This window comes from Halictus rubicundus, unplaced genomic scaffold, assembly GCF_050948215.1.
Source record: "Halictus rubicundus isolate RS-2024b unplaced genomic scaffold, iyHalRubi1_principal scaffold0278, whole genome shotgun sequence".
Lineage (NCBI taxonomy): Eukaryota > Metazoa > Arthropoda > Insecta > Hymenoptera > Halictidae > Halictus > Halictus rubicundus.
In genome coordinates this window covers 106,176-133,494 of record NW_027488819.1, presented here as the reverse complement: position 1 = coordinate 133,494, position 27,319 = coordinate 106,176, and the positions used below count along the sequence as shown (strand labels likewise).

Sequence of the window (27,319 nt, the reverse complement as noted above, 5' to 3'; positions counted from 1 at the left end):
ATAGAATAGGATAGAGGATAGGATATGATAGAGGATAGGATAGGATAGAAGATAGGATCGGATAGAGGATAGGATAGGACAGAGGATACGATAGGATAGGATAGAGAATAGGATAGGATAGGATAGAGGATAGGATAGGATAGAGGATAGGATAGGATAGAGGATAGGATACGATAGAGGATACGATAGGATAGGATAGAGGGTAGGATAGGATAGAGGATAGGATAGGATAGAGGATAGGATAGGATAGAGGATAGCATAGGATAGAGGATAGGATAGGATAGGATAGAGGATAGGATAGTACAGAGGATAGGATAGGATAGAGGATAGGATAGGATAGAGGATAGGATGCGATAGAGGATACGAAAGGATAGGATAGAGGGTAGGATAGGATAGAGGATAGGATAGGATAGAGGATAGGATAGGATAGAGGATAGGAGAGGATAGAGGATAGGATATGATAGAGTATAGGATAGGATAGAGGATAGGATAGGATAGAGGATAGGATAGGATAGAGGATAGGATAGGATAGAGGATAGGATAGTATAGAGGATAGGATAAGAAAGAGGATATGATAGGATAGACGATAGGATAGGATAGAGGATAGGATATGATAGAGGATAGGATAGGATAGAGGATAGGATAGGATAGAGGATAGGATAGGATAGATGATAGGATAGGATAGAGGATAGGATAGGATAGGATAGAAGATAGGATAGGATAGAGGATAGGATATGATAGAGGATAGGATAGGATAGAAGATAGGATCGGATAGAGGATAGGATAGAGGATTGGATAGGATAGAGGATAGGATAAGATAGAGGATAGGATAGGATAGAGGATAGGATACGATAGAGGATAGGATAGGATAGAGGATAGGATCGGATAGAGGATAGCATAGGATAGAGGATAGGATAGGATAGGATAGAGGATAGGATAGTATAGAGGATAGGATAGGATAGAGGATAGGATAGGATAGAGGATAGGATGCGATAGAGGATACGAAAGGATAGGATAGAGGGTAGGATAGGATAGAGGATAGGATAGGATAGAGGATAGGAGAGGATATAGGATAGGATATGGTAGAGGATAGGATAGGATAGAGGATAGGATAGGATAGAGGATAGGATAGTATAGAGGATAGGATAAGATAGAGGATATGATAGGATAGATGATAGGATACGATAGAGGATAGGATAGGATAGAGGATAGGATAGGATAGAGGATAGGAGAGGATAGAGGATAGGATATGATAGAGGATAGGATAGGATAGAAGATAGGATAGGATAGAGGATAGGATAGAATAGGGGATAGGATATAATAGAGGATAGGATAGGATAGAGGATAGGATACGATAGAGGATACGATAGGATAGGATAGAGGGTAGGATATGATAGAGGATACGATAGGATAGATGATATTATAGGAAAGAGGAAAGGATATGATAGAGGGTACGATATTGTAGAGGATAGGATAGGATAGAGGATAGGATGCGATAGAAGATACGAAAGGATAGGATAGAGGGTAGGATAGGATAGAGGATAGGATAGGATAGAGGATAGGAGAGGATACAGGATAGGATATGATAGAGGATAGGATAGGATAGACGATAGGATAGGATAGAGGATAGGATATGATAGAGGATACGATAGGATAGATGATATTATAGGAAAGAGGAAAGGATATGATAGAGGGTACGATATTGTAGAGGATAGGATAGGATAGAGGATAGGATGCGATAGAAGATACGAAAGGATAGGATAGAGGGTAGGATAGGATAGAGGATAGGATAGGATAGAGGATAGGAGAGGATATAGGATAGGATATGATAGAGGATAGGATAGGATAGAAGATAGGATAGGATAGAGGATAGGATAGGATAGAGGATAGGATAGAATAGAGGATAGGATAGGATAGAGGATAGGATAGGATAGAGGATAGGATAGTATAGAGGATAGGATAGGATAGAGGATAGGATAGGATAGAGGATAGGATGCGATAGAGGATACGAAAGGATAGGATAGAGGGTAGGATAGGATAGAGGATAGGATAGGATAGAGGATAGGAGAGGATATAGGATAGGATATGGTAGAGGATAGGATAGGATAGAGGATAGGATAGGATAGAGGATAGGATAGTATAGAGGATAGGATAAGATAGAGGATATGATAGGATAGATGATAGGATACGATAGAGGATAGGATAGGATAGAGGATAGGATAGGATAGAGGATAGGAGAGGATAGAGGATAGGATATGATAGAGGATAGGATAGGATAGAAGATAGGATAGGATAGAGGATAGGATAGAATAGGGGATAGGATATAATAGAGGATAGGATAGGATAGAGGATAGGATACGATAGAGGATACGATAGGATAGGATAGAGGGTAGGATATGATAGAGGATACGATAGGATAGATGATATTATAGGAAAGAGGAAAGGATATGATAGAGGGTACGATATTGTAGAGGATAGGATAGGATAGAGGATAGGATGCGATAGAAGATACGAAAGGATAGGATAGAGGGTAGGATAGGATAGAGGATAGGATAGGATAGAGGATAGGAGAGGATACAGGATAGGATATGATAGAGGATAGGATAGGATAGACGATAGGATAGGATAGAGGATAGGATATGATAGAGGATACGATAGGATAGATGATATTATAGGAAAGAGGAAAGGATATGATAGAGGGTACGATATTGTAGAGGATAGGATAGGATAGAGGATAGGATGCGATAGAAGATACGAAAGGATAGGATAGAGGGTAGGATAGGATAGAGGATAGGATAGGATAGAGGATAGGAGAGGATATAGGATAGGATATGATAGAGGATAGGATAGGATAGAAGATAGGATAGGATAGAGGATAGGATAGGATAGAGGATAGGATAGAATAGAGGATAGGATAGGATAGAGGATAGGATAAGATAGAGGATAGGATATGATAGAGGATAGGATAGGATAGAAGATAGGATAGGATTGATGATAGGATAGGATAGAGGATAGGATAAGATAGAGGATAAGATAGGATAGAGGATAGGATAGGATAGAGGATAGGATAGGATAGAGGATAGGATAGGATAGAGGATAGAATAGGATAGAGGATAGGATATGATAGAGGATAGGATAGGATAGAGGATAGCATAGGATAGAGGATAGCATAGGATAGAGGATAGGATAGGATAGGATAGAGGATAGGATAGTATAGAGGATAGGATAGGATAGAGGATAGGATAGGATAGAGGATAGGATAGGATAGAGGATAGGTTGCGATAGAGGATACGAAAGGATAGGATAGAGGGTAGGATAGGATGGAGGATAGGATAGGATAGAGGATAGGAGAGGATAGAGGATAGGATACGATAGAGGATACGATAGGATAGGATAGAGGGTAGGATAGGATAGAGGATAGGATAGGATAGAGGATAGGATAGGATAGAGGATAGCATAGGATAGAGGATAGGATAGGATAGGATAGAGGATAGGATAGTATAGAGGATAGGATAGGATAGAGGATAGGATAGGATAGAGGATAGGATGCGATAGAGGATACGAAAGGATAGGATAGAGGGTAGGATAGGATAGAGGATAGGATAGGATAGAGGATAGGAGAGGATAGAGGATAGGATATGATAGAGGATAGGATAGGATAGAAGATAGGATAGGATAGAGGATAGGATAGAATAGGGGATAGGATATAATAGAGGATAGGATAGGATAGAGGATAGGATACGATAGAGGATACGATAGGATAGGATAGAGGGTAGGATAGGATAGAGGATAGGATAGGATAGAGGATAGGATAGTATAGATGATAGGATAGGATAGAGGATAGGATAGGATAGAGGATAGGATGCGATAGAGGATACGAAAGGATAGGATAGAGGGTAGGATAGGATAGAGGATAGGATAGGATAGAGGATAGGAGAGGATAGAGGATAGGATATGATAGAGGATAGGATAGGATAGAGGATAGGATACGATAGAGGATACGATAGGATAGGATAGAGGGTAGGATAGGATAGAGGATAGGATAGGATAGAGGATAGGATAGTATAGATGATAGGATAGGATAGAGGATAGGATAGGATAGAGGATAGGATGCGATAGAGGATACGAAAGGATATGATAGAGGATACGATATTGTAGAGGATAGGATAGGATAGAGGATAGGATAGGATAGAGGATAGGATAGGATAGAGGATAGGATATGATAGATTATAGGATAGGATAGAAGATAGGATCGGATAGAGGATAGGATAGGACAGAGGATACGATAGGATAGGATAGAGAATAGGATAGGATAGAGGATAGGATAGGATAGAGGATAGGATAGGATAGAGGATAGAATAGGATAGAGGATAGGATATGATAGAGGATAGGATAGAGGATAGCATAGGATAGAGGATAGGATAGGATAGAGGATAGCATAGGATAGAGGATAGGATAGGATAGATGATAGGATAGGATAGAGGATAGGATAAGATAGAGGATACGATAGGATAGATGATATTATAGGAAAGAGGAAAAGATATGATAGAGGATACGATATTGTAGAGGATAGGATAGGATAGAGGATAGGATAGGATAGAGGATAGGATACGATAGAGGATAGGATAGGATAGAGGATAGGATCGGATAGAGGATAGCATAGGATAGAGGATAGGATAGGATAGGATAGAGGATAGGATAGTATAGAGGATAGGATAGGATAGAGGATAGGATAGGATAGAGGATAGGATGCGATAGAGGATACGAAAGGATAGGATAGAGGGTAGGATAGGATAGAGGATAGGATAGGATAGAGGATAGGAGAGGATAGAGGATAGGATATGGTAGAGGATAGGATAGGATAGAGGATAGGATAGGATAGAGGATAGGATAGTATAGAGGATAGGATAAGATAGAGGATATGATAGGATAGATGATAGGATACGATAGAGGATAGGATAGGATAGAGGATAGGATAGGATAGAGGATAGGAGAGGATAGAGGATAGGATATGATAGAGGATAGGATAGGATAGAAGATAGGATAGGATAGAGGATAGGATAGAATAGGGGATAGGATATAATAGAGGATAGGATAGGATAGAGGATAGGATACGATAGAGGATACGATAGGATAGGATAGAGGGTAGGATATGATAGAGGATACGATAGGATAGATGATATTATAGGAAAGAGGAAAGGATATGATAGAGGGTACGATATTGTAGAGGATAGGATAGGATAGAGATTAGGATGCGATAGAAGATACGAAAGGATAGGATAGAGGGTAGGATAGGATAGAGGATAGGATAGGATAGAGGATAGGAGAGGATATAGGATAGGATATGATAGAGGATAGGATAGGATAGACGATAGGATAGGATAGAGGATAGGATAGGATAGAGGATAGGATAGGATAGAGGATAGGAGAGGATATAGGATAGGATATGATAGAGGATAGGATAGGATAGAAGATAGGATAGGATAGAGGATAAGATAGGATAGAGGATAGGATAGAATAGAGGATAGGATAGGATAGAGGATAGGATAGGATAGAGGATAGGATATGATAGAGGATAGGATAGGATAGAAGATAGGATAGGATTGATGATAGGATAGGATAGAGGATAGGATAAGATAGAGGATAAGATAGGATAGAGGATAGGATAGGATAGAGGATAGGATAGGATAGAGGATAGGATAGTATAGAGGATAGAATAGGATAGAGGATAGGATATGATAGAGGATAGGATAGGATAGAGGATAGCATAGGATAGAGGATAGCATAGGATAGAGGATAGGATAGGATAGGATAGAGGATAGGATAGTATAGAGGATAGGATAGGATAGAGGATAGGATAGGATAGAGGATAGGATAGGATAGAGGATAGGATATGATAGAGGATAGGATAGGATAGAAGATAGGATAGGATAGAGGATAGGATAGAATAGGGGATAGGATATAATAGAGGATAGGATAGGATAGAGGATAGGATACGATAGAGGATACGATAGGATAGGATAGAGGGTAGGATATGATAGAGGATACGATAGGATAGATGATATTATAGGAAAGAGGAAAGGATATGATAGAGGGTACGATATTGTAGAGGATAGGATAGGATAGAGGATAGGATGCGATAGAAGATACGAAAGGATAGGATAGAGGGTAGGATAGGATAGAGGATAGGATAGGATAGAGGATAGGAGAGGATATAGGATAGGATATGATAGAGGATAGGATAGGATAGACGATAGGATAGGATAGAGGATAGGATATGATAGAGGATACGATAGGATAGATGATATTATAGGAAAGAGGAAAGGATATGATAGAGGGTACGATATTGTAGAGGATAGGATAGGATAGAGGATAGGATGCGATAGAAGATACGAAAGGATAGGATAGAGGGTAGGATAGGATAGAGGATAGGAGATGATATAGGATAGGATATGATAGAGGATAGGATAGGATAGAAGATAGGATAGGATAGAGGATAGGATAGGATAGAGGATAGGATAGAATAGAGGATAGGATAGGATAGAGGATAGGATAGGATAGAGGATAGGATATGATAGAGGATAGGATAGGATAGAAGATAGGATAGGATTGATGATAGGATAGGATAGAGGATAGGATAAGATAGAGGATAAGATAGGATAGAGGATAGGATAGGATAGAGTATAGGATAGGATAGAGGATAGGATAGGATAGAGGATAGAATAGGATAGAGGATAGGATGTGATAGAGGATAGGATAGGATAGAGGATAGCATAGGATAGAGGATAGCATAGGATAGAGGATAGGATAGGATAGGATAGAGGATAGGATAGTATAGAGGATAGGATAGGATAGAGGATAGGATAGGATAGAGGATAGGATAGGATAGAGGATAGGTTGCGATAGAGGATACGAAAGGATAGGATAGAGGGTAGGATAGGATAGAGGATAGGATAGGATAGAGGATAGGATAGGATAGAGGATAGGAGAGGATAGAGGATAGGATATGATAGAGGATAGGATAGGATAGAGGATAGGATAGGATAGAGGATAGGATAGTATAGAGGATAGGATAAGATAGAGGATATGATAGGATAGAGGATAGGATACGATAGAGGATACGATAGGATAGGATAGAGGGTAGGATAGGATAGAGGATAGGATAGGATAGAGGATAGGATAGTATAGATGATAGGATAGGATAGAGGATAGGATAGGCTAGAGGATAGGATGCGATAGAGGATACGAAAGGATATGATAGAGGATACGATATTGTAGAGGATAGGATAGGATAGAGGATAGGATAGGATAGAGGATAGGATAGGATAGAGGATAGGATATGATAGATTATAGGATAGGATAGAAGATAGGATAGGATAGATGATAGGATAGGATAGAGGATAGGATAAGATAGAGGATAAGATAGGATAGAGGATAGGATAGGATAGAGGATAGAATAGGATAGAGGATAGGATATGATAGTGGATAGGATAGGATAGAAGATAGGATCGGATAGAGGATAGGATAGGACAGAGGATACGATAGGATAGGATAGAGAATAGGATAGGATAGAGGATAGGATAGGATAGAGGATAGGATAGGATAGAGGATAGAATAGGATAGAGGATAGCATATGATAGAGGATAGGATAGGATAGAGGATAGGATAGGATAGAGGATAGGATAGGATAGAGGATAGGATAGGATAGAGGATAGGATATGATAGAGGATAGGATAGGATAGAAGATAGGATAGGATTGATGATAGGATAGGATAGAGGATAGGATAAGATAGAGGATAAGATAGGATAGAGGATAGCATAGGATAGAGGATAGGATAGGATAGAGGATAGGATAGGATAGAGGATAGGATATGATAGAGGATAGGATAGGATAGAAGATAGAATAGGATAGAGGATAGGATATGATAGAGGATAGGATAGGATAGAGGATAGCATAGGATAGAGGATAGCATAGGATAGAGGATAGGATAGGATAGGATAGAGGATAGGATAGTATAGAGGATAGGATAGGATAGAGGATAGGATAGGATAGAGGATAGGATAGGATAGAGGATAGGTTGCGATAGAGGATACGAAAGGATAGGATAGAGGGTAGGATAGGATAGAGGATAGGATAGGATAGAGGATAGGATAGGATAGAGGATAGGAGAGGATAGAGGATAGGATATGATAGAGGATAAGATAGGATAGAGGATAGGATAGGATAGAGGATAGAATAGGATAGAGGATAGGATATGATAGTGGATAGGATAGGATAGAAGATAGGATCGGATAGAGGATAGGATAGGACAGAGGATACGATAGGATAGGATAGAGAATAGGATAGGATAGAGGATAGGATAGGATAGAGGATAGGATAGGATAGAGGATAGAATAGGATAGAGGATAGGATATGATAGAGGATAGGATAGGATAGAGGATAGGATAGGATAGAGGATAGGATAGGATAGAGGATAGGATAGGATAGAGGATAGGATATGATAGAGGATAGGATAGGATAGAAGATAGGATAGGATTGATGATAGGATAGGATAGAGGATAGGATAAGATAGAGGATAAGATAGGATAGAGGATAGCATAGGATAGAGGATAGGATAGGATAGAGGATAGGATAGGATAGAGGATAGGATATGATAGAGGATAGGATAGGATAGAAGATAGGATAGGATTGATGATAGGATAGGATAGAGGATAGGATAAGATAGAGGATAAGATAGGATAGAGGATAGGATAGGATAGAGTATAGGATAGGATAGAGGATAGGATAGGATAGAGGATAGAATAGGATAGAGGATAGGATATGATAGAGGATAGGATAGGATAGAGGATAGCATAGGATAGAGGATAGCATAGGATAGAGGATAGGATAGGATAGGATAGAGGATAGGATAGTATAGAGGATAGGATAGGATAGAGGATAGGATAGGATAGAGGATAGGATAGGATAGAGGATAGGTTGCGATAGAGGATACGAAAGGATAGGATAGAGGGTAGGATAGGATAGAGGATAGGATAGGATAGAGGATAGGATAGGATAGAGGATAGGAGAGGATAGAGGATAGGATATGATAGAGGATAGGATAGGATAGAGGATAGGATAGGATAGAGGATAGGATAGTATAGAGGATAGGATAAGATAGAGGATATGATAGGATAGAGGATAGGATACGATAGAGGATACGATAGGATAGGATAGAGGGTAGGATAGGATAGAGGATAGGATAGGATAGAGGATAGGATAGTATAGATGATAGGATAGGATAGAGGATAGGATAGGCTAGAGGATAGGATGCGATAGAGGATACGAAAGGATATGATAGAGGATACGATATTGTAGAGGATAGGATAGGATAGAGGATAGGATAGGATAGAGGATAGGATAGGATAGAGGATAGGATATGATAGATTATAGGATAGGATAGAAGATAGGATAGGATAGATGATAGGATAGGATAGAGGATAGGATAAGATAGAGGATAAGATAGGATAGAGGATAGGATAGGATAGAGGATAGAATAGGATAGAGGATAGGATATGATAGTGGATAGGATAGGATAGAAGATAGGATCGGATAGAGGATAGGATAGGACAGAGGATACGATAGGATAGGATAGAGAATAGGATAGGATAGAGGATAGGATAGGATAGAGGATAGGATAGGATAGAGGATAGAATAGGATAGAGGATAGGATATGATAGAGGATAGGATAGGATAGAGGATAGCATAGGATAGAGGATAGGATAGGATAGGATATAGGATAGGATAGTATAGAGGATAGGATAGGATAGAGGATAGGATAGGATAGAGGATAGGATGCGATAGAGGATACGAAAGGATAGGATAGAGGGTAGGATAGGATAGAGGATAGGATAGGATAGAGGATAGGAGAGGATAGAGGATAGGATATGATAGAGGATAGGATAGGATAGAGGATAGGATAGGATAGAGGATAGGATAGTATAGAGGATAGGATAAGATAGAGGATATGATAGGATAGACGATAGGATAGGATAGAGGATAGGATATGATAGAGGATAGGATAGGATAGAGGATAGGATAGGATAGAGGATAGGATAGGATAGATGATAGGATAGGATAGAGGATAGGATAAGACAGAGGATACGATAGGATAGATGATATTATAGGAAAGAGGAAAGGATATGATAGAGGATACGATATTGTAGAGGATAGGATAGGATAGAGGATAGGATAGGATAGAGGATAGGATAGGATAGAGGATAGGATAGGATAGAGGATAGGATAGGATAGAGGATAGGATAGGATAGAGGATAGGATATGATAGAGGATAGGATAGGATAGAAGATAGGATAGGATTGATGATAGGATAGGATAGAGGATAGGATAAGATAGAGGATAAGATAGGATAGAGGATAGCATAGGATAGAGGATAGGATAGGATAGAGGATAGGATATGATAGAGGATAGGATAGGATAGAAGATAGGATAGGATAGAGGATAGGATAGGATAGAGGATAGAGGATAGGATAGGATAGAGGATAGGATAGGATAGAGGATAGGATAGGATAGAGGATAGGATAGGATAGAGGATAGGATAGGATAGAGGATAGGATATGATAGAGGATAGGATAGGATAGAAGATAGGATAGGATAGATGATAGGATAGGATAGAGGATAGGATAAGATAGAGGATAAGATAGGTGATATGATAGGATAGAGGATAGGATAGGATAGAGGATAGGATACGATAGGATGGGATACAGGATAGGATATGATAGAGGATAGGATAGGATAGAAGATGGGATCGGATAGAGGATAGGATAGAGGATTGGATAGGATAGAGGATAGGATAAGATAGAGGATAGGATAGGATAGAGGATAGGATAGGATAGAGGATAGGATAGGATAGAGGATAGGTTGCGATAGAGGATACGAAAGGATAGGATAGAGGGTAGGATAGGATAGAGGATAGGATAGGATAGAGGATAGGATAGGATAGAGGATAGGATAGGATAGAGGATAGGATAGTATAGAGGATAGGATAAGATAGAGGATATGATAGGATAGACGATAGGATAGGATAGAGGATAGGATATGATAGAGGATACGATAGGATAGATGATATTATAGGAAAGAGGAAAGGATATGATAGAGGGTACGATATTGTAGAGGATAGGATAGGATAGAGGATAGGATAGGATAGAGGATAGGATATGATAGATTATAGGATAGGATAGAAGATAGGATAGGATAGATGATAGGATAGGATAGAGGATAGGATAAGATAGAGGATAAGATAGGATAGAGGATAGGATAGGATAGAGGATAGAATAGGATAGAGGATAGGATATGATAGAGGATAGGATAGGATAGAAGATAGGATCGGATAGAGGATAGGATAGGACAGAGGATACGATAGGATAGGATAGAGAATAGGATAGGATAGAGGATAGGATAGGATAGAGGATAGGATAGGATAGAGGATAGGATAGGATAGAGGATAGGATACGATAGAGGATACGATAGGATAGGATAGAGGGTAGGATAGGATAGAGGATAGGATAGGATAGAGGATAGGATAGGATAGAGGATAGCATAGGATAGAGGATAGGATAGGATAGGATAGAGGATAGGATAGTACAGAGGATAGGATAGGATAGAGGATAGGATAGGATAGAGGATAGGATGCGATAGAGGATACGAAAGGATAGGATAGAGGGTAGGATAGGATAGAGGATAGGATAGGATAGAGGATAGGATAGGATAGAGGATAGGAGAGGATAGAGGATAGGATATGATAGAGGATAGGATAGGATAGAGGATAGGATAGGATAGAGGATAGGATAGTATAGAGGATAGGATAAGATAGAGGATATGATAGGATAGACGATAGGATAGGATAGAGGATAGGATATGATAGAGGATAGGATAGGATAGAGGATAGGATAGGATAGAGGATAGGATAGGATAGATGATAGGATAGGATAGAGGATAGGATAAGACAGAGGATACGATAGGATAGATGATATTATAGGAAAGAGGAAAGGATATGATAGAGGATACGATATTGTAGAGGATAGGATAGGATAGAGGATAGGATAGGATAGAGGATAGGATAGGATAGAGGATAGGATAGGATAGAGGATAGGATAGGATAGAGGATAGGATATGATAGAGGATAGGATAGGATAGAAGATAGGATAGGATTGATGATAGGATAGGATAGAGGATAGGATAAGATAGAGGATAAGATAGGATAGAGGATAGCATAGGATAGAGGATAGGATAGGATAGAGGATAGGATATGATAGAGGATAGGATAGGATAGAAGATAGGATAGGATAGAGGATAGGATAGGATAGAGGATAGAGGATAGGATAGGATAGAGGATAGGATAGGATAGAGGATAGGATAGGATAGAGGATAGGATAGGATAGAGGATAGGATAGGATAGAGGATAGGATATGATAGAGGATAGGATAGGATAGAAGATAGGATAGGATAGATGATAGGATAGGATAGAGGATAGGATAAGATAGAGGATAAGATAGGTGATATGATAGGATAGAGGATAGGATAGGATAGAGGATAGGATACGATAGGATGGGATACAGGATAGGATATGATAGAGGATAGGATAGGATAGAAGATGGGATCGGATAGAGGATAGGATAGAGGATTGGATAGGATAGAGGATAGGATAAGATAGAGGATAGGATAGGATAGAGGATAGGATAGGATAGAGGATAGGATAGGATAGAGGATAGGTTGCGATAGAGGATACGAAAGGATAGGATAGAGGGTAGGATAGGATAGAGGATAGGATAGGATAGAGGATAGGATAGGATAGAGGATAGGATAGGATAGAGGATAGGATAGTATAGAGGATAGGATAAGATAGAGGATATGATAGGATAGACGATAGGATAGGATAGAGGATAGGATATGATAGAGGATACGATAGGATAGATGATATTATAGGAAAGAGGAAAGGATATGATAGAGGGTACGATATTGTAGAGGATAGGATAGGATAGAGGATAGGATAGGATAGAGGATAGGATAGGATAGAGGATAGGATATGATAGATTATAGGATAGGATAGAAGATAGGATAGGATAGATGATAGGATAGGATAGAGGATAGGATAAGATAGAGGATAAGATAGGATAGAGGATAGGATAGGATAGAGGATAGAATAGGATAGAGGATAGGATATGATAGAGGATAGGATAGGATAGAAGATAGGATCGGATAGAGGATAGGATAGGACAGAGGATACGATAGGATAGGATAGAGAATAGGATAGGATAGAGGATAGGATAGGATAGAGGATAGGATAGGATAGAGGATAGGATAGGATAGAGGATAGGATACGATAGAGGATACGATAGGATAGGATAGAGGGTAGGATAGGATAGAGGATAGGATAGGATAGAGGATAGGATAGGATAGAGGATAGGATATGATAGATTATAGGATAGGATAGGATAGAGGATAGGATAGTACAGAGGATAGGATAGGATAGAGGATAGGATAGGATAGAGGATAGGATGCGATAGAGGATACGAAAGGATAGGATAGAGGGTAGGATAGGATAGAGGATAGGATAGGATAGAGGATAGGAGAGGATAGAGGATAGGATATGATAGAGTATAGGATAGGATAGAGGATAGGATAGGATAGAGGATAGGATAGGATAGAGGATAGGATAGGATAGAGGATAGGATAGTATAGAGGATAGGATAAGAAAGAGGATATGATAGGATAGACGATAGGATAGGATAGAGGATAGGATATGATAGAGGATAGGATAGGATAGAGGATAGGATAGGATAGAGGATAGGATAGGATAGATGATAGGATAGGATAGAGGATAGGATAAGATAGAGGGTACGATAGGATAGATGATATTATAGGAAAGAGGAAAGGATATGATAGAGGATACGATATTGTAGAGGATAGGATAGGATAGAGGATAGGATAGGATAGAGGATAGGATAGGATAGAGGATAGGATAGGATAGAGGATAGGATATGATAGAGGATAGGATAGGATAGAAGATAGGATAGGATAGGATAGAAGATAGGATAGGATAGAGGATAGGATATGATAGAGGATAGGATAGGATAGAAGATAGGATCGGATAGAGGATAGGATAGAGGATTGGATAGGATAGAGGATAGGATAAGATAGAGGATAGGATAGGATAGAGGATAGGATACGATAGAGGATAGGATAGGATAGAGGATAGGATCGGATAGAGGATAGCATAGGATAGAGGATAGGATAGGATAGGATAGAGGATAGGATAGTATAGAGGATAGGATAGGATAGAGGATAGGATAGGATAGAGGATAGGATGCGATAGAGGATACGAAAGGATAGGATAGAGGGTAGGATAGGATAGAGGATAGGATAGGATAGAGGATAGGAGAGGATATAGGATAGGATATGGTAGAGGATAGGATAGGATAGAGGATAGGATAGGATAGAGGATAGGATAGTATAGAGGATAGGATAAGATAGAGGATATGATAGGATAGATGATAGGATACGATAGAGGATAGGATAGGATAGAGGATAGGATAGGATAGAGGATAGGAGAGGATAGAGGATAGGATATGATAGAGGATAGGATAGGATAGAAGATAGGATAGGATAGAGGATAGGATAGAATAGGGGATAGGATATAATAGAGGATAGGATAGGATAGAGGATAGGATACGATAGAGGATACGATAGGATAGGATAGAGGGTAGGATATGATAGAGGATACGATAGGATAGATGATATTATAGGAAAGAGGAAAGGATATGATAGAGGGTACGATATTGTAGAGGATAGGATAGGATAGAGGATAGGATGCGATAGAAGATACGAAAGGATAGGATAGAGGGTAGGATAGGATAGAGGATAGGATAGGATAGAGGATAGGAGAGGATACAGGATAGGATATGATAGAGGATAGGATAGGATAGACGATAGGATAGGATAGAGGATAGGATATGATAGAGGATACGATAGGATAGATGATATTATAGGAAAGAGGAAAGGATATGATAGAGGGTACGATATTGTAGAGGATAGGATAGGATAGAGGATAGGATGCGATAGAGGATACGAAAGGATAGGATAGAGGGTAGGATAGGATAGAGGATAGGATAGGATAGAGGATAGGAGAGGATAGAGGATAGGATATGATAGAGGATAGGATATGATAGAGGATAGGATAGGATAGAGGATAGGAGAGGATAGAGGATAGGATAGGATAGAGGATAGGATGCGATAGAGGATACGAAAGGATAGGATAGAGGGTAGGATAGGATAGAGGATAGGATAGGATAGAGGATAGGATAGTATAGATGATAGGATAGGATAGAGGATAGGATAGGATAGAGGATAGGATGCGATAGAGGATACGAAAGGATAGGATAGAGGGTAGGATAGGATAGAGGATAGGATAGGATAGAGGATAGGAGAGGATAGAGGATAGGATATGATAGAGGATAGGATAGGATAGAGGATAGGATAGGATAGAGGATAGGATAGTATAGAGGATAGGATAAGATAGAGGATATGATAGGATAGAGGATAGGATACGATAGAGGATACGATAGGATAGGATAGAGGGTAGGATAGGATAGAGGATAGGATAGGATAGAGGATAGGATAGTATAGATGATAGGATAGGATAGAGGATAGGATAGGATAGAGGATAGGATGCGATAGAGGATACGAAAGGATATGATAGAGGATACGATATTGTAGAGGATAGGATAGGATAGAGGATAGGATAGGATAGAGGATAGGATAGGATAGAGGATAGGATATGATAGATTATAGGATAGGATAGAAGATAGGATCGGATAGAGGATAGGATAGGACAGAGGATACGATAGGATAGGATAGAGAATAGGATAGGATAGAGGATAGGATAGGATAGAGGATAGGATAGGATAGAGGATAGAATAGGATAGAGGATAGGATATGATAGAGGATAGGATAGAGGATAGCATAGGATAGAGGATAGGATAGGATAGAGGATAGCATAGGATAGAGGATAGGATAGGATAGATGATAGGATAGGATAGAGGATAGGATAAGATAGAGGATACGATAGGATAGATGATATTATAGGAAAGAGGAAAAGATATGATAGAGGATACGATATTGTAGAGGATAGGATAGGATAGAGGATAGGATAGGATAGAGGATAGGATACGATAGAGGATAGGATAGGATAGAGGATAGGATCGGATAGAGGATAGCATAGGATAGAGGATAGGATAGGATAGGATAGAGGATAGGATAGTATAGAGGATAGGATAGGATAGAGGATAGGATAGGATAGAGGATAGGATGCGATAGAGGATACGAAAGGATAGGATAGAGGGTAGGATAGGATAGAGGATAGGATAGGATAGAGGATAGGAGAGGATAGAGGATAGGATATGGTAGAGGATAGGATAGGATAGAGGATAGGATAGGATAGAGGATAGGATAGTATAGAGGATAGGATAAGATAGAGGATATGATAGGATAGATGATAGGATACGATAGAGGATAGGATAGGATAGAGGATAGGATAGGATAGAGGATAGGAGAGGATAGAGGATAGGATATGATAGAGGATAGGATAGGATAGAAGATAGGATAGGATAGAGGATAGGATAGAATAGGGGATAGGATATAATAGAGGATAGGATAGGATAGAGGATAGGATACGATAGAGGATACGATAGGATAGGATAGAGGGTAGGATATGATAGAGGATACGATAGGATAGATGATATTATAGGAAAGAGGAAAGGATATGATAGAGGGTACGATATTGTAGAGGATAGGATAGGATAGAGATTAGGATGCGATAGAAGATACGAAAGGATAGGATAGAGGGTAGGATAGGATAGAGGATAGGATAGGATAGAGGATAGGAGAGGATATAGGATAGGATATGATAGAGGATAGGATAGGATAGACGATAGGATAGGATAGAGGATAGGATAGGATAGAGGATAGGATAGGATAGAGGATAGGATATGATAGAGGATAGGATAGGATAGAAGATAGGATAGGATTGATGATATTATAGGAAAGAGGAAAGGATATGATAGAGGGTACGATATTGTAGAGGATAGGATAGGATAGAGGATAGGATGCGATAGAAGATACGAAAGGATAGGATAGAGGGTAGGATAGGATAGAGGATAGGATAGGATAGAGGATAGGAGAGGATATAGGATAGGATATGATAGAGGATAGGATAGGATAGAAGATAGGATAGGATAGAGGATAAGATAGGATAGAGGATAGGATAGAATAGAGGATAGGATAGGATAGAGGATAGGATATGATAGAGGATAGGATTGATGATAGGATAGGATAGAGGATAGGATAAGATAGAGGATAAGATAGGATAGAGGATAGGATAGGATAGAGGATAGGATAGGATAGAGGATAGGATAGTATAGAGGATAGAATAGGATAGAGGATAGGATATGATAGAGGATAGGATAGGATAGAGGATAGCATAGGATAGAGGATAGCATAGGATAGAGGATAGGATAGGATAGGATAGAGGATAGGATAGTATAGAGGATAGGATAGGATAGAGGATAGGATAGGATAGAGGATAGGATAGGATAGAGGATAGGTTGCGATAGAGGATACGAAAGGATAGGATAGAGGGTAGGATAGGATAGAGGATAGGATAGGATAGGATAGAGGATAGGATAGTATAGAGGATAGGATAGGATAGAGGATAGGATAGGATAGAGGATAGGATAGGATAGAGGATAGGATATGATAGAGGATAGGATAGGATAGAAGATAGGATAGGATTGATGATATTATAGGAAAGAGGAAAGGATATGATAGAGGGTACGATATTGTAGAGGATAGGATAGGATAGAGGATAGGATGCGATAGAAGATACGAAAGGATAGGATAGAGGGTAGGATAGGATAGAGGATAGGATAGGATAGAGGATAGGAGAGGATATAGGATAGGATAGGATAGAGGATAAGATAGGATAGAGGATAGGATAGAATAGAGGATAGGATAGGATAGAGGATAGGATATGATAGAGGATAGGATAGGATAGAAGATAGGATAGGATTGATGATAGGATAGGATAGAGGATAGGATAAGATAGAGGATAAGATAGGATAGAGGATAGGATAGGATAGAGGATAGGATAGGATAGAGGATAGGATAGTATAGAGGATAGAATAGGATAGAGGATAGGATATGATAGAGGATAGGATAGGATAGAGGATAGCATAGGATAGAGGATAGCATAGGATAGAGGATAGGATAGGATAGGATAGAGGATAGGATAGTATAGAGGATAGGATAGGATAGAGGATAGGATAGGATAGAGGATAGGATAGGATAGAGGATAGGTTGCGATAGAGGATACGAAAGGATAGGATAGAGGGTAGGATAGGATAGAGGATAGGATAGGATAGAGGATAGGAGAGGATAGAGGATAGGATACGATAGAGGATACAATAGGATAGGATAGAGGGTAGGATAGGATAGAGGATAGGATAGGATAGAGGATAGGATAGGATAGAGGATAGCATAGGATAGAGGATAGGATAGGATAGGATAGAGGATAGGATAGTATAGAGGATAGGATAGGATAGAGGATAGGATGCGATAGAGGATACGAAAGGATATGATAGAGGATACGATATTGTAGAGGATAGGATAGGATAGAGGATAGGATAGGATAGAGGATAGGATAGGATAGAGGATAGGATATGATAGATTATAGGATAGGATAGAAGATAGGATAGGATAGATGATAGGATAGGATAGAGGATAGGATAAGATAGAGGATAAGATAGGATAGAGGATAGGATAGGATAGAGGATAGAATAGGATAGAGGATAGGATATGATAGTGGATAGGATAGGATAGAAGATAGGATCGGATAGAGGATAGGATAGGACAGAGGATACGATAGGATAGGATAGAGAATAGGATAGGATAGAGGATAGGATAGGATAGAGGATAGGATAGGATAGAGGATAGAATAGGATAGAGGATAGGATATGATAGAGGATAGGATAGGATAGAGGATAGCATAGGATAGAGGATAGGATAGGATAGATGATAGGATAGGATAGAGGATAGGATAAGATAGAGGACACGATAGGATAGATGATATTATAGGAAAGAGGAAAGGATATGATAGAGGATACGATATTGTAGAGGATAGGATAGGATAGAGGATAGGATAGGATAGAGGATAGGATAGGATAGAGGATAGGATAGGATAGAGGATAGGATATGATAGAGGATAGGATAGGATAGAAGATAGGATAGGATAGAAGATAGGATAGGATTGATGATAGGATAGGATAGAGGATAGGATAAGATAGAGGATAAGATAGGATAGAGGATAGGATAGGATAGAGGATAGGATAGGATAGAGGATAGGATATGATAGAGGATAGGATAGGATAGAAGATAGGATAGGATAGAGGATAGGATAGGATAGAGGATAGGATAGGATAGAGGATAGGATAGGATAGAGGATAGGATAGGATAGAGGATAGGATAGGATAGAGGATAGGATAGGATAGAGGATAGGATATGATAGAGGATAGGATAGGATAGAAGATAGGATAGGATAGATGATAGGATAGGATAGAGGATAGGATAAGATAGAGGATAAGATAGGGGATATGATAGGATAGAGGATAGGATAGGATAGAGGATAGGATACGATAGGATGGGATACAGGATAGGATATGATAGAGGATAGGATAGGATAGAAGATGGGATCGGATAGAGGATAGGATAGAGGATTGGATAGGATAGAGGATAGGATAAGATAGAGGATAGGATAGGATAGAGGATAGGATAGGATAGAGGATAGGTTGCGATAGAGGATACGAAAGGATAGGATAGAGGGTAGGATAGGATAGAGGATAGGATAGGATAGAGGATAGGAGAGGATAGAGGATAGGATACGATAGAGGATACGATAGGATAGGATAGAGGGTAGGATAGGATAGAGGATAGGATAGGATAGAGGATAGGATAGGATAGAGGATAGCATAGGATAGATGATAGGATAGGAGAGGATAGAGGATAGGATAGAGGATTGGATAGGATAGAGGATAGGATAAGATAGAGGATATGATAGGATAGACGATAGGATAGGATAGAGGATAGGATATGATAGAGGATACGATAGGATAGATGATATTATAGGAAAGAGGAAAGGATATGATAGAGGGTACGACATTCTAGAGGATAGGATAGGATAGAGGATAGGATAGGATAGAGGATAGGATATGATAGATTATAGGATAGGATAGAAGATAGGATAGGATAGATGATAGGATAGGATAGAGGATAGGATAAGATAGAGGATAAGATAGGATAGAGGATAGGATAGGATAGAGGATAGAATAGGATAGAGGATAGGATATGATAGAGGATAGGATAGGATAGAAGATAGGGTAGGATAGAGGATAGGATAGAATAGGGGATAGGATATAATAGAGGATAGGATCGGATAGAGGATAGGATAGGACAGAGGATACGATAGGATAGGATAGAGAATAGGATAGGATAGAGGATAGGATAGGATAGAGGATAGGATAGGATAGAGGATAGAATAGGATAGAGGATAGGATATGATAGAGGATAGGATAGGATAGAGGATAGGATAGGATAGAGGATAGGGTAGGATAGAGGATAGGATAGAATAGGGGATAGGATATAATAGAGGATAGGATAGGATAGAGGATAGGATACGATAGAGGATACGATAGGATAGGATAGAGGGTAGGATAGGATAGAGGATAGGATAGGATAGAGGATAGGATAGGATAGAGGATAGCATAGGATAGAGGATAGGATAGGATAGAGGATAGGATGCGATAGAGGATACGAAAGGATAGGATAGAGGGTAGGATAGGATAGAGGATAGGATAGGATAGAGGATAGGAGAGGATAGAGGATAGGATATGATAGAGTATAGGATAGGATAGAGGATAGGATAGGATAGAGGATAGGATAGGATAGAGGATAGCATAGGATAGAGGATAGGATAGGATAGAGGATAGGATGCGATAGAGGATACGAAAGGATAGGATAGAGGGTAGGATAGGATAGAGGATAGGATATGATAGAGGATAGGATAGGATAGAGGATAGGATAGAGGATAGGATAGGATAGAGGATAGGATAGGATAGAGGATAGGATAGTGTTCAGGACTCCAACGTTCAAAATTGCCGGTAATCGGGTGCGAGTTTACATATCGATCACGCGCTTCGATCGATAGCGCCGCGTTACGATTACAAACGTTCCTGCCGTTGTCCTTTGTCTTCCTGATCCAGACAGCGAACGATCAACACGTATATTATCTCCGCGCCTATCGCATTCTTGTAACCGTCTCGCGCAAAACCTTTCGGATTCGACGCTTATCGCTACCGTGCCTATCGCGGGATTATCGTCTCCGTAGTGAACGTCTGGTATCGTGAAATAAAAAGGGGTTCTTTTTCGTGACCGAACAAGTGGTAATTCTTTAAATCCCGTCTACCGCTGTATATCCTTGACAGGATAGTTCCACTATCCAAATCAACCTCGCTGCACGAGAAAACATTGGTCCTTCGAGCCGGATTGCAGTGAGTTTCGGTGAAGAAACATTTGTGAGGTGAAAAAGATCTTGTTCGGCAATTTGACGACGGTTGAGTGATCCGTTGGACATTCAAAGTTGAAGGACAAAAGGACTAGTCGGTCTGTAACAGTTCACAATGGGTGACCTCAAGACGCTTCTTCAACACCAAATCGATGCCGCTCGTATTGTCGAACGTACCCTTGACAATTTCAAGAAGATCGGCAAAGCAAAATTAACGGTAGCAACCGTTAAGAATCGAATCGCAAGACTTAGCGAATCTTTTGCCGAGTGCCAACGTCTGCATAAGCAGCTCTCTGCCGTTGCCACGGACGCGGAGCTTTCCACCGTGGGTTACTTCACCCAGGATCGATTCATGGCCGTGCACGAGATTTACATGGAAACATCGGACTACATGGCGGAAACTCTTTCTCGTCTCGCAGCTGCCGACTCATCTGGTACTGACTCGACGCCGTCGCCAGCAGGACCTGTCTCGCAACCTGATGACGACAAGAGTCGAATGCCAACGCTCAATCTGCCGACATTCTCTGGAGCCTTCAGTGAGTGGGAAACCTTCCGCGATCGCTTTACAGCGATGGTCATCTCTCGTAAAGGTCTGTCAAACGTATCTCGTTTCGAATATTTGTTAGCGTGTTTGCAAGGCGCGGCAAGTGATCTCGTCGAGAACATCGCGATAACCGATGCGGGCTTCGCGATCGCGTGGGACCTCCTGGTAGAGTGTTTTGAAAACAAGCGGCTGTTAGTGACAACGCATTTAGAAACTCTGTACGACCTTCCACAAGTTCATTCCGAGTCTGCCGATCAGCTGCGAAGCCTTCGCGACAAAGCCAACAAGGCGATAAAAGCCCTGCAGAATCTCGATCGTCCCGTCGAACATTGGGGCGACTTACTCGTTTTCTTCGTAACAACGAAATTAGATTCCGAGTCGCGGAAGGCTTGGGAGTTGAAACTCGGCGATAACACAGATTGTCCGACATTTGAAACGCTTAATACATTTCTAAAATCGCGAATACGCGCGTTACAAACAATTAAGCCGTCCCCGTCGGGAGCGGCCTCTCGGATCGCGGACTCGGCAGCAACCAAATCGAGTCGTGTTCGTGCGACTTCGTTACACGGTGCTGCTGCCGTCAAGAGCCCGTGCGAGTTATGCAAAGCGAATCACATACTCGGACAATGCGCGTTATTTAAAGGTAAATCTGTCGAACAACGGGTCGAGTTCGCGAAAGGGACAAACCGGTGCATGAACTGTTTGAGTCCGTACCATTCGACGAAAAAATGTACGAGTTCATATAACTGTTCCATTTGTAAAAGGCGTCATCACACCTTGTTACATATCAACAACGCGACTGCGTCATCAACCGGTACCGCGTCATCGAATAACTCTACGTTAACGACCGAGAATGTCACATCGCTGCTCACGTCTTGTTCTGTTCCGCGCGTGACTGCCACACAGCAAGTCTTGCTCGCGACTGCATGGGTCGAACTGCGGTCACCGTCTGGCCGTTCAGAGAAAATTCGCGCGTTACTCGATCAAGGCTCGGTCATTTCTATAATTGCCGAGAATTTAACACAACGACTCCGACTACCGCGTTCGCGTGTTTCAGTCAGCATTACCGGAATCGGCAATAACGCGGTTGCTTGTCGCTCATCGACAACATTTACCGTAGCATCGTGTAAAACGGACTCCGTATACTCCATGAGCGCTTACGTACTACGTTCATTGTCGAACTATCTGCCACATCAAGTGTCGACAGGCGTCAGGCTCTCTCATATTCGCGATCTGGAATTGGCGGACGACAATCCCTTTGACTCGGCTCCAATCGAACTAATTATCGGTGCGGATCAGTACGGGTTGCTTTTTTTAGAAGGTTTGCGAAAGGGCCCGGTGAACGAGCCGACGGCTCAAAACACCACGTTAGGCTGGATCCTTTCCGGTCCCGTTCCATCTTTCGCATCCAATGCTCCTACTTCCGTTGCCAGCTTCCACTGCAACGTTTCGGGGAATCTCGATGCCGAACTTCGACGATTTTGGGAAGTCGAGGAGTTACCGTTCGTCACGCGTCTTTCTCCTGCTGAACAAAAGTGCGAGGAACATTTTCAACGCACGCATACTCGGGCTCCAAATGGACAGTATATCGTTCGCTTGCCTTTTATCGAAGGACCTCCCATCGATATTGGCCCTTCACTCTCCGCGGCGAACACCATGTTCCTAAGACAGGAAAATCGGTTGCAACGAAACGCGGAGCATTCAGCAGAATACGCTCAGTTCCTACGTGAGTACGAGGCCCTCGGTCATATGGCCGAAGTCACCGACACGCAAACGGTTCCGTCACTTCAAACCCTGTACATACCGCATCACGCGGTTATTCGGGAACACAGCGCTACAACACGGCTTCGTGTCGTTTTCAACGCATCCTCGAAAACGGGAAACGGGACATCACTCAACGACCACTTATTGATCGGTCCCAAATTACAAACGGACTTAGCCGCTGTAGTTCTTCGATGGCGCCGCTATCGATACGTCTTTATCGCCGACATTGCTAAAATGTACCGGCAGATCTTGGTCGACCACAAGGACGTTGACTATCAACGGATTTTGTGGCGATCTTCTCCCTCAGAACCATTGCGGCATTATCGGCTCTTGACCGTTACGTACGGTACCGGTCCAGCTCCTTATCTTGCTTTACGGGTCCTCCAACAACTCGCTAAGGACGAAGGGTCGAAATATCCTCTCGCGCAGCTGGTTCTTCGCGACCAAATCTATGTGGACGACTGCGTCTTCGGCGCGGACGATCCACGGCTAGCACGTAAAACACGTGACCACGTAACTGCCCTGTTGCAAGAGGGTGGCTTTAAATTGCGCAAATGGGCTAGTAATTGCCCTGCATTAATTGCCGATATCGATCCCTCAGATCATGGTCTTGCTGCCAGCAAACCATTGTTACCAGATGACAATTTAAAGGTCCTTGGTATCAACTGGAATCCCGGGAACGACTCATTTCGTTTCGACATCGGAATTCAAAACGTCATTCCGGCAACAAAACGGGAGATTCTTTCGACAATCGCTCGATTCTACGACCCGCTGGGATGGGCCGCTCCCGTTGTTATCGTGGCAAAAATTCTGATGCAACGCCTCTGGTTGCAGAAGTGTGATTGGGATGAGACCATCCCGACCGAGTTCCGCGAAACGTGGACCACGTATTTCACGCAACTTCCCCTGCTCCGATCTATCGTTCTCCCTCGGTGGACAGGACACGGGTTAAACGTTTTAAAAACAGAACTGCATGGCTTCGCCGATGCCTCGCAAAACGCCTATGCCGCAGTTGTTTACTCTCGCGTTACAACTAACAACGGTGAGATTCTAGTCTCTCTTCTCGCTGCAAAGTCTAAAGTGGCTCCGCTCAAATCCTTCACCATTCCGCGCCTTGAGCTATGCGGAGTTGTACTCCTTTCTCGTCTAATGTCGTTCATAAGAACTTCGTTCGAGGACTCTGCGTGCGAGATGCACGGCTGGACCGATTCCACGATTACTCTCGCATGGATAAGTCAACCCGCGTCTCGTTGGAAAACGTTTGTCGCGAATCGAGTCGCGAACATTCAGGAACTAGTACCAAAATGTCAGTGGCACCATGTTATATCGGAAGACAATCCTGCCGACTGCGCCTCTCGCGGAATCCACGTCCCTCAGTTTGTGAACCATAGCCTATGGTGGCACGGCCCGAGGTGGCTCAAATCGCCATCTACCTCGTGGCCTTGCGAGACCACTCCGCTCAAGGCAACGACGGAGGAACGGATACCGGTCGCTCTTCACGCAGTCACTGTACCAGAACCGTGGGATCTAGCTACACGATTCTCGAGTTGGCCCAAGCTTCTCCGCGTGACTGCGTATATTCTGCGCTTTATCAAAAGACTACAGTCATACCGTAACCTGTCCGAATCGTCAATCTCGGCCACGGAAGGTCACTCGGAAAATTGTCCAAATCCAAGCGCGCTGCTTCCGATAGAAATTCGACAAGCGCGCACGTATTGGCTGAAACATATTCAACAAACGGTACTTCCGGTTGAATTTCAGCGGTTATACGGTAAGCATCCGCTCCCGCGACAAAGTCCAGTGCTCTCTTTAAACCCGTATCTCGATTCGGAGGGACTGATTCGCGTTGGCGGGCGCCTTCGAAATTCGGCATTACCCGAGGAAACCAAACATCCGATTATCCTTGCCTCGCATCCTCTCGTTTCGCTGCTCATCAGCCATCTGCACCGTAGTTTGCTACACGCAGGCCCTCAACTAACGCTAGCGAAGTTGCGACAAGAATTCTGGCTCCTACGGGCACGTCCTACTGTTCGCCAAGTTTTATACAAGTGCGTGATCTGCGCGCGACAGCGCGCGACAATTCCGTTCGAATTGATGGGAGAGCTTCCGGCGGTACGCGTTACCCGCTCAGAAAGAGCATTCTTACACTGTGGCGTGGACTACGCGGGCCCCATCGCAGTCCGAACGACTCCCGGTCGCGGACATAAATCGACAAAGGCGTATATCGCACTTTTTATATGTATGGCGACGCGTGCGGTACACCTCGAATTAGTAGGATCCTATACAACGGATGCGTTCCTAGCGTGCTACGATCGGTTCATCTCGCGTCGCGGTTTACCGGTCGCCATGTATAGCGATAATGGAACCACGTTCCAGGGTGCCGACAAAGAACTGACCAAGGCCTTTCGATCCGCCACGCGCGACCCGAATCTCCTTAACAAACTCGCGAGCGATCAGGTAGCATGGCACTTCATTCCTCCCTCCGCTCCGCATTTCGGCGGACTGTGGGAAGCCGGAATTCGAAGCATGAAACACCATTTTAAACGAGTCATCGGTTCGCACACTCTGACGTTCGAAGAGATGACTACCGTATTATGTCAGATCGAAGCTTGCATGAACTCCCGTCTGATTGCTCCGAGGTCGGAAAATATCGACGATTATACAGCGCTGACCCCGGGTCACTTTCTTATCGGCACGGCGATCACTACTATTCCTACCGTAACTCTGCTCGATGTAAACGATTCGCGCTTGACTCGTTGGCAGCTCTTAAAGAAACTGTACGAAAGTGTTTGGAAAGCGTGGTCGAATGACTATATTCACTCGTTGCAACAACGCACGAAATGGCGCACCGCGAGTCACCTCGCAAAGGTTGGTCGTATCGTCCTTCTCCGAAACGCCCTTGCACCTCCGTGTAAGTGGGAACTTGCGCGGATAATCAAATGTCATCCCGGAGAGGATAACATTATTCGCGTCGTAACAATTAAGACTGCCAACTCGGAGTACAAACGGCCGATTGTCAAACTGTGTTTCCTCCCCGTTGATATCAACGAAACTGATACCCTCGATGCAAAAAACGCGGACGAGACACAGCCCCAAAACAAACAACCGCTCCGTCACGGCGGGCGGTCATAAAATGTACAAAATAGGCTAAGACGTGCTACGTAAAGTGTAATTCTCGAGCGTACGCATTTCGCCACGAGGTTCAGCGAAACCTTTTCGTTGTACCTCCCTCCTTTTGTAATCGGATACAACTATCCGAGGCGGGCGGTATGTTCAGGACTCCAACGTTCAAAATTGCCGGTAATCGGGTGCGAGTTTACATATCGATCACGCGCTTCGATCG

At 42.0% G+C, this 27,319-nt stretch overlaps 1 protein-coding gene across 1 annotated transcript; it reads left to right on the top strand.

Moving 5' to 3' along the window:
- The first annotated feature begins 21,783 nt into the window (after window positions 1-21,783).
- On the top strand, window positions 21,784-27,108 carry LOC143364115 (uncharacterized). Its single transcript, XM_076804616.1, has one exon. The coding sequence runs from the start codon at window positions 21,784-21,786 to the stop codon at window positions 27,106-27,108; it is 5,325 nt and encodes a 1,774-aa protein (XP_076660731.1).
- Window positions 27,109-27,319: the final 211 nt, after the last annotated feature.